The following is a 9,635-nucleotide window of genomic DNA, read 5'->3' on the forward strand; positions in this document are numbered from 1 at the left end:
ATTAATCAGTAAGCATAATTGATTTATTTCTTTAGCTGTTTTAACCAATTTCCCATATAGGAGGAATAAGCTATTATCGTTGGTCTCATGGTAAGACATAGACCCTTGATTGATTTACTTTTTAGTTTTGAGGTCCCCAGAGGTCAAAAACACCATCCGTTCAAATTCACACGTATGTCACATATGTTAGATAGATTCCGTTAGCGCGATAACTCGAGGGAAAAAATACGATGAAATTTGATGAAATTTGGTACAAACGTGTAAATCTACGTTTACTCGAACGAGTTCGCAAACCAGCATGATCGGACTATGGGAATGGGGGTTAATGGGAGGGTTTATGGGGTAAAATTGGGTTTTCCCACTTTTTACACTAAAAACACAAAATTTTACAATTTCTTCCCAAACCATTTTGTAGTGCTTAAAAAAAGAAATAATTTTGTATATTAAAGCATTGTTGCATGCCTAACGGTTATGAAGATAATTTAAAAAAATTGTAAATTAAAAATTCCGACGTTATTCTTATGGAGAATAAAAAACTATTGTAGTTTGCTTCTTTATGGATATTTTTTAACTAAATTTGGCAATTTTGATTATTTCATACTAAGCTACCTCTGCTACCTTCCCTGTAGCAGAAAACCTAAGTACTTACTAAAATGTTATTTAAATAGGAAACAAATCTGACAATGAATATTTTAGTAGAAATCCAACCGGTAAATGGAAATTCACTTAATCTGCAGGTTTGCTGCGGCGGGGGTATTTATTATTTTAGGGTTTAAAATTGCAAATAAAATACAATCTTTCTCTTGAAAGGAAATTTTTAGAACCTTGAACAATTTGTAGTAATATTTAAGTCCTGGATTTTAAAACAACCAGACGGAAAAGTACCAGTTATAGGTACCAGATTGGTTTTACTTTCAATACCATTTTTGTCGTAAATGCAAACTTTCCTCAGATGAAGATATACAAGTTAATTTACTTAATGTGCCTAATAAACCCAACGAATCAGAATGTAATTGCAGAAGCTTGCTCTTATCATTGGTTTAGGTTTTGGTAACCTTGTTTTAACGTCGGATTGAGAGGGAGAAAACGAGATTTTGGAAGAATTGGCGGTAATTTGATTTCAGGCTAGGACAAATGACTGATAAATCATCATCAGTGCAGGAGAAATTGCATTACCTGAGATAGTTGCCGTAAACACAAGATCAGAATTTATTATTAACATTTTTTGGATTCAGGTATTCTTGTGATATATTCTGTGTTGTTGTTGCTGATTGTTGTTGCTGATGCTATAGTTGCTGCTGTGGTTGTTGCTGTCTAATGAGAACAATAACTTGTATGTGGTTTACACCATTGGTCACCTAGTGCCATCGGTCCCCCAATCGGTTGCGTATGAAACTTAACCGTATTTAGTTATCCAATATTGTTTGCTAAATATTTTAAGGATAAAATGTTTAACAAGTTTGTTAAGCTACTGTAAATGACTCCAAGCAACTGCCTTCTCTGAATAAACCAAAAATACTTATCCATTGTATTAGTGCATGTAAAATGGTACTGAATTAGGTATTTACGAAACAATAAATGTTTTGATACATAAAATAAGTTTGAAACCAAAGGGAAATTTAGGTGAACGGAAACTGTTGGAGCGGAAGGAAGAACAAGAACAACTTAGTTAACAGCTGGTGTCCTCTCTCACGGTATCAATAAATAGAGGTTAGTTTATAATGAAAATATAGTTTAAAGATTTTGTAAATTAATTATGTATAGATTTGTCTTTCAGTGAACCATAATTTAAAATATAGAAATTACTAAACAGTTAGTATTTTCTTACTAATCTGTAATCAGTTTTTCGAGACATGTTTTAGTTTTTACATTTAGTATATTTTTTATTGGAAGATGATTTGTTTTCAGCCAGATTGGTTGTGGTTAATTATTAAGCTGTTAGTATATAATACATCAAATATCAAATATCAAAAATCTTAGACTCGTCAATATCAGTCGGATCAGTAAAAACTAAAATATCAAAGCAAATTTAATCATCTTTTATTAGTTGATTGCTTTAGTAAAAGATTTTAGTTTATGTTATACACTTATACTTATATGCATATGACTTTCAAAACGCATTGATTATTAAAAAACAAATCCACCATAATATCCATAAAAACTGTGTTTTTTTACTTACTTATTATGAATGCTGTAGAACTGGCCACATACCTGGAGTTGGTAAACTGTCACAACTCCTGCAAACTCCAGCTTGAGTCTATAATTTATCACTGCAACAGACAGTTTGTTGCAAACAACTCCACATCTCAAAGACACTGAGAGATTTGGACATTTGTGGTGCAGTTTCCAGTCTTAAATCATTCTCATATTGCTTTACAAGCACAATTTCATTTCACAGGTCTTAGAAAATAACGTTACACGTACGAATATACTATCTTGTTTTACCGGTCTAAATTGAAATGTAAAACGACTATGATCGTGTTAAAATTTGTTTACCTACAGTAACCCGACAAAGTGGGCTTCCAAGCACTGATTATAAATTAAATTAAATGTCTATTTACAGGGTCTAAAGCCTGGTACGTCTGGTTCACGTAAACGAATTATTGTTCACTTGCAGTATCCAAAATTAATGGTAAGGTACATTTGGTTCACGGTAATGAATTATTATGCTTATGTGTAATACAGTGTTTTTCTCTGCAGCTATAAAGAAATGGTATGGTATCTTAATTTGTAAACCAGCTGTTCTAAATTAACAGTGCATGGTACCACCCTAGTCATTATTTAGATTTATTTTTTTTTTGGGAGAGGTGGGAAAATGCATTTATGCACACAGGTTGCTAGACTGTAGTGTGGGACTCCAACGGGCTTAAGGCCCAGAGACTACCCACTAAAAACCTCCTCTACTCTTCGGACACTAGCCTGGGAACACTTGTCGCACTTCATCAGAACTAGGCCGAGTTTGCCTACGCCCGAGGGGCTTACACCGTGTCTAGCCGTTTGTTTCTTATCAAATCTAGACTATGTTCCGATCTAGATCATTCTTTTTAGCTTGAAGGACATTCCGGACAAAGTGCGACCAGCAGTCCCAGTTGTCCTCACCCTTCAGCAAGGTCTCACAGATCGATTCAATCGACAGCACCCCAAGATGTTGAATGGCATCCTGGCGAAGCATATCCCATTGTGGACAGCGGAAAAAAGTGTGTTCCGCGTCGTCGGGAATGCATGGGCAGTAAATGCAGTCAGGTGAATTCGTTTTGGCCATCAAGTGCAGGTACGACTGAAAATAGCCGTGACCTGACAAGAACTGCGTGAGGTAATAGTCAACCTCACCGTGCCGCCGTTCTACCCACGGTTGGACCTGCCTGATGAGTCTGGCAGTCCAACGTCCTCGAGTCTCCCTTTCCCAGCTTTCTTGCCACATCTGAAAAGTGCGGGAGCGCTCTTCTGTTCTTGCAGCGTCCTTTCCGATGTAGCCTTGTCTCTGGTAGATTGCCTTCCTCTCCGCTGCCAAGAGTTTGACTGGGATAACTCCAGCGATCACCAAAACGGCCGGTTCGGACACCGTACGGTACGCGGAAGCGACCCTGAGTGCCGCCTGACGCTGCACTCGTGCGAGCCTCAACCTATACGCCTCCTTGTTAAGCGCGTCTGCCCACACCTCAGAGCCGTAGAGAAGCACGGACTGGACTGCAGACATCAGTAGTCTTCTACGGCTGGACCGGGGACCACCGACATTGGCCATAAGTCTACTAAGAGCAGCGACACTCCTAGCAGCCTTGTCCGCCGTACGGAAGATCTGGTCCCTTCAGCTCAACTTGTTGTCCACCATGACACCAAGGTACTTGGCGGTTCGCGTGGTTTGGACAACTACGTTCCCAACTCGTAGCGGAACGATGGTTTCAATCCGTTTTTTCGTGAGGATGACGATCTCTGTCTTGCTCAGAGCGAGTGTCAGACCATGATCAGTCATCCAGGCGTTTACAACGCGCATGACTTGGTTCAGTTTCAGTTGGGCTAGCTCAACGTTGCGTGCAGAAATGAGGGCTGCGACGTCATCGGCGTACTCAACTAAAACGGTCTCCTCTGGCATCTCAGATCTCGGAAGGCTGTCGTAGGCAGCGTTCCACAAATCTGGGCCGAGTATCGAACCTTGCGCGGCACCGGAAGTAACATCCATCGTCCGCGAACCATCTTTAGTTTCGTAATTAAGAGTTCTGCAGCGCAGGTAGTCCTCGATCAGCCTCAACAGATATGCTGGTACGCGGAAGCTGTTCCTCAACGCGCTCAACATATCGACCCATCTCGCCGAGTTAAAAGCGTTCTTCACATCTAGCGTAACAAGAAGCACGATACGGCGAGAGTAATGATTGAAGCTCTCGGCACGCTCTACCGCTCTGTGTACCTCAGATATCGCGTCGATTGTTGACCGACCCTTTCTGAAGCCTTACTGACGAGGAGACAAATCTCCGGCAGCTTCCACGGCAGACGTCAGGCGGCAGCGGATCAGTTTCTCGAAGAGTTTTCCGGCCACATCCAACATACAGAGGGGTCTGTAAGACGACGGCATATTCGGGTCACCTTTCCCCTTGCTGATTAGCACAAGCCTAGCCCTTTTCCAAGGAGTTGGGAAAACCCCTTCGCACAGGCATGTGTTGTACATTCTCAGCAGTAAGAGGGGGTTAACTGAGAATACCTTCTTGAGAGCCTCACTGGGAATACCATCAGGACCAGGCGCCTTTCTATTTTTCAGGGAGAGGACAGATGATTCCAGCTCTTTAATGCTAAAGAGTGGAATGTCCCCTACCTCGCCATAGTCGAAAAAAGGCCGCCGAGGATGAGACGGAAAGAGGGCGGTGACGATCCTGTTAATGGTGGTGCCCTCCATGACGGAAGGTGGTGATCGGGCGCCGAGTTTCTGGGTTACAACCTTGTAGCCCAGTCCCCAAGGATCAGAGTCAACATCCTCCTGAAGCCTCCTCCAACAGCTAACCTTGCTCCTGGTGATAGCCCGACGAAGAGCTTTCTTCGCAGCCCTATAAGCCGCTGACTTAGCCTCGAAATCCGGGAATCTTCTGGCCCTCATAGCGGCACGTCTGGCTTTCAGACAAGCTTTCCGAAGGTTCGAGATCTCTAAAGTCCACCAGTACACAGCTTGCTTATCGCGACGGCGTCCCCTGCGTGGCATGGCCTGGTCACAAGCCGAGACAATCAGTTCCATCGTGGACGATACCAATGCCTCGGCGTCAACAGGTGCAGCAGAATTCACCAGCGCTCCCCGTGAGATTACGTCAGTGAACTTCTCAACATCCAGATTGTCCGTATTCCATCGGCGTGGTCCAGATCGTGATACAGGCGCCTGATTATGGTGTTCATCCAGTATATCAAAAACGATGTACTGATGATCACTTGCCGTGAGGTCTTCGATGACTCTCCAGTTGGAGATCCGTGCTAGTAGTGATTCCGACGAGAAGGAGATATCGGGGATCGTACCTCTCATGCCGGGGCGCCGGAAAGTAGGCGTGTCGCCCTCGTTTAAGACGACAAGTCCGGCCCTGGCGGCAAAGTCCAGGATGTATTTCCCCCGGGAGTTTGTAGAGGTCATACCCCACTCCACAGCCCTCGCATTAAAATCACCAGCAACAACGACATGCCCAACGGTACCCCGTACACTGTCTTCTAAGCGGTCAATCTTCAGACGGAATTCCCGAATTGGCTCGTTGGGGGTAAGGTAGACACTAAAAAACGTGACGTCCCTACACCTGACCCAAACGAAGCCTCGGCCGCGTCCGTGATCTCGCACTGGTGCTTCCGTGCTGTTTCGAACCCAACAAGCGGCAGTACCAAGAGAATCTGGGAACCAGAAGTGTGGGTCCCTGTCACGGTACTGCTCGCTGATCAGAAGGGTGTCCGCACCGATCTCTTGGGCCAGCTGATCTAAGAGGGAGTCAGCCGTTCTGGACCTCTCAAGGTTACCCTGGAGAATCCTCACTTCCTAGACCTAGCCTTCTCAAGGTCGAGTGCAGCCTTGAAAACACTGCATCGCCCAGCCCCTGGGATGTGACCTAATGAGGCGTCCTTTTGGCCTTTCTCTGCGCAGAGAAAACAACGCTCTGCTGCGGTACAGTTCTTCCTGTTGTGGCCCGAGCCGCCACACCTGAAACAATTCTTGGATAGGTCGGGTCCCTTACAGTTTCGGGAAGAGTGACCAAACCCGAGGCAGCGAAAGCATCGCGGTACAACCACCCTCCGTCTGAGCCTGCAATTGACCCATCCAATTCTCAGGTGTATGAGATTAAGCAGCTTGCTGGCATCTTGGTTTCGCATTTCAGCGATAGCTATGCGTTGCTCACTGCGGTTGGGCCGCGTAAGCCATACTTTAAGGGAGTCAGCATTTTGAATATCAGGGATGGCCTTGTTGATAGCCTCCCTGACTTCAGCCTCAGTCGAAAGACCGTCAAGGTCCCGGATCTCCACCGAGGTCCTAGGCTCGAGTTCCCGAACGGTACCGTGGTCCCCCAGAGCCTCTCTGACCTTTGCAGCAAAAGCCACTCGGTCACCAGATTTCCCCAGCTCGAGGAGAACTTTCCCATTCTGGGTACACCTGATTGACTTAACAATCGTATCCGTCTCCTCTGGTTTGGCCTTAGACTTGAGTCGACCCAAGACTTCAGCAAAAGATCGCCCCCCTAAGGGGTTGATCAGGATTGCCTCAGCCCTGGGCTTTCTCGGCCTGGGTTTCTTTGAAACAGGGGGGGCCTTTCCACGAACCTCCCTCGCCGGAGCAGGGTCAGCAACCTTTCGATTTCTTGCTGCAGGTTCTTTGTTAGGGAAAGCCTCTTCTCCCAGTTACCCACATTTGATGGTGCCACAGCAGAGTTCATAGAGCTGCTTCCGTCAACCGTTGGGAGAGAGGCAAGCTCCCTGGTTTGCTGAGGGCGCTTCTTTAGAGCTGGAGTGTGCTCAGTAGGGGGTGTCATCTGGGTGGCCCTGTCCTCGACCTTCTGCTCGACATCTGACAGAGACTGATTGGCCAATTCAGGAAGATCGGGGCTATCCGCTGGTGAGCTCCTTGCCCGTTTCCTTTGATTCCCGCCCTTGTCGTTCAGTTTAGGGGCTAAAACTTGGTTCACAAGCTCCCGTTCGTTAACTAAAGCCTGTCTCATCAAGCCTTTAATTTAGAGAACTCGGGCAACCCGATCCTTCACCTTTGGGAGACCGTCCTTGATTGACCGGTTTACGTTGGTCCGGAGCTTCAAGGTTCCCTCCATATTATTGATGAGGTCCATCATCTCTACCAGGAGGTCAGACTCCTCCTCATCAGCATCGTCGTATTGTTGACGGTAACGCTGAAGTTCGGGATCCGACCTCTGGGGGCTGATTTTCGGCGCTGTTCTTTCCAGGAGGGTTCCCGTCAACGCCGGTTCAACGTCTACTTTTCCTTCTCCACCTGTCAAAGGAGATCTTAGTGGGGGGAACTCATTTGAGCCCTTAAAGGTTGCAGGCGGTGGAGTTGCCTTAACGTTGTTCGCTGGTGGCGACCTCTTGACCTTGGAGCTACGCCCAAAAGGGCTCCACTCCATTTCCGACTTCGATTTTTGCTCAATTGAGCTGCTGTTAAATAATGTGTTGGGTGGGGGGTTTTGACAAGCCATGCATGTGTTTACCAGCGCATCGTGCGGCAAGAGACGGCCCGGATTTAGTCAGGAACGGGTATACCCTCGGGGACAATCCCCTACCCCAGTTCCCCGGGGCCCGACCTCCGTTTGCCCAGCACCGGATACCTGACGTGCCGGGGGTCGCCTGTTGCAATGCAGAGCCCGACCTCTGCATCCATGCCGCACTTCCTGACCAAGGACCGAAGTGGCTGGCTCCTCACGACACACTGGGAATACCCATCGGCAGTGCAGAGCACACATCAACCCCTGCAACACAACAGGGGCACTCCCAGGGACTCCCAGTGAGGACGTCAGTCACCCTTTTAGTCGCCTCTTACGACAAGCCCGGGAGGGCTGCGATCCTATTCTAACCCCGAAACCGCAGGGGGGATTATTTAGATTTAAAAGATGGAGGAAATAATTGAAATATCCTGAAACTAGAACTGAACAAGAAACATTGTATCATGCTCACATGTATCCTTAAAATTAAAATAAGCCTATATATAAAAAAGAAATATTATTTCTATCATATTTTTTAACTTAGAAACTCAAGTCTTTCATTTAAAATATTTATGATCATTTTATTAACCTCAAAGATTTCGGGGATGAAATTTGTTTGTTTTATGGTTGTTTTTATTAGATTAAACCAAATTAAACTTAATGTAAACCATAGTTTGTTTACAGCTGACTACAATTATTTGCCACAATATCCCAAACAATTGTATTACTGAACGACCTCCCCTGTGTCCAACACGGCTGTTAATTGTCCCTCCACAATCACACACCTGGTCTGTGTTACTCCATTGATTAAACATATCCCCTCGTAAACTAGCAACCACTGTACATTCAAGAAGTTCATACATAGTAACAATAACACCACAGGATACACTAAAATGAGTAAACACATTCCAGGGTATTGCAGTAGTGTCAGAAATATTTAAACATTCATTTACCATTTATTATTCAATTTAAAAAGCAGGTTACGTTTGTTCCAACATACTGACTACTAATACAACTAGACATTCCATCCCCATGTTAAATTTGTAGCCAGATTCTTTTTCAAAATCGTCGTAGTTGATTTTACCCACCTACGGATTGCGCTGATCTAAGTTACTAAATTCTGTCATATACACTTAACCTTTTTACCAAGTCTAATTTTAGGGAATGACTTATAATGAGTTATAGCAGTTGTTATGACCATCAACCTGGTGAGCAAAAACAACCTCAACAACAAACAATTAACCTGGGAATAAGGCATAAAATAGAATTTTAGACACTAGCGCATTTTGTGACTGGCTTACACAACTACGTTTTTTTTTTGTTTTTTTTAATGCTACAGCTGGTACATATAGATGGGATGTCTATCAATGGTTGTAGTTAATTAGTCCAAAGATGAAATTATATATTAGCACAGCGTTTCCTGAATATTTCTACCTTGTTATTTTGTTGAGTCATGCAACAATCCAAACTGTATTCAAAAATATTTTTTTTACAAAGTAGAAAATAAACAAGGTGTATTAATTTCTCATTGATTTCTAAATAAAACGAAATCTGGAAAACATGAAATTGATTGAAGTATTTGTTTTATTTGATTTGCATATCAATTCAAAACATCTGTAAACACATGTCTCCTTTCCTGAAACCTGTCACAACAAATCGGACTTTGAATGTCATGTTTTACAACTAAACGACCGAAAGGCAATTATATTTTTTATTTCACATCTTTGGTAGCTTGACTCTATGTATATACTATCATATTGTATTACATATTCTATATCGATTTTCTTCGTTGGAAATAAAAAGTTAGTACGCACATTCCCTTAAATAGCAAATACATGCAATGGTATAACCTAGAGCTACACCTCCATGCGTACAATGCCAATACTCCTATACATTATACCGTTAAACTTATGTCATCAGCGGTTTGCACCAAGGCTTTACAGTCCAGTGACGTTACATACGGGAAGAGATATACCATGG

The 9,635-nt window shown here is 43.9% G+C and overlaps 1 protein-coding gene across 1 annotated transcript; it reads right to left on the reverse strand.

Annotated features, from left to right (window-relative positions):
• Positions 1 to 4,444: 4,444 nt before the first annotated feature.
• On the reverse strand, positions 4,445 to 7,163 carry LOC128989114 (uncharacterized). Its single transcript, XM_054410979.1, has 3 exons — positions 6,851 to 7,163; positions 5,990 to 6,809; positions 4,445 to 5,813 (listed from the first exon to the last, which is right to left on the reverse strand). Exons 1-3 carry the CDS (start codon positions 7,161 to 7,163, stop codon positions 4,445 to 4,447), a joined length of 2,502 nt encoding a protein of 833 aa, XP_054266954.1.
• Positions 7,164 to 9,635: the final 2,472 nt, after the last annotated feature.

The sequence above is a fragment of the Macrosteles quadrilineatus genome, unplaced genomic scaffold (genome assembly GCF_028750875.1).
Source record: "Macrosteles quadrilineatus isolate MER2022 unplaced genomic scaffold, UCM_ALF_1.0 Scaffold_3__2_contigs__length_128488019, whole genome shotgun sequence".
In the NCBI taxonomy this organism is placed as follows: Eukaryota; Metazoa; Arthropoda; class Insecta; order Hemiptera; family Cicadellidae; genus Macrosteles; species Macrosteles quadrilineatus.

What these genes read in the sequence shown, in the direction of transcription:
- LOC128989114 (XM_054410979.1), bottom strand. Translation starts at nt 7,163, where the DNA reads ATGAGACAGGCTTTAGTTAACGAACGGGAGCTTGTGAACCAAGTTTTA. An exon ending in TGTGGCACCATCAAATGTGG is followed by an intron (nt 6,810 to 6,850) that starts GTAACTGGGAGA and finishes AAGAACCTGCAG; the next exon opens with CAAGAAATCGAAAGGTTGCT. An exon ending in GAGAAGGCTAGGTCTAGGAA is followed by an intron (nt 5,814 to 5,989) that starts GTGAGGATTCTC and finishes GGTTCGAAACAG; the next exon opens with CACGGAAGCACCAGTGCGAG.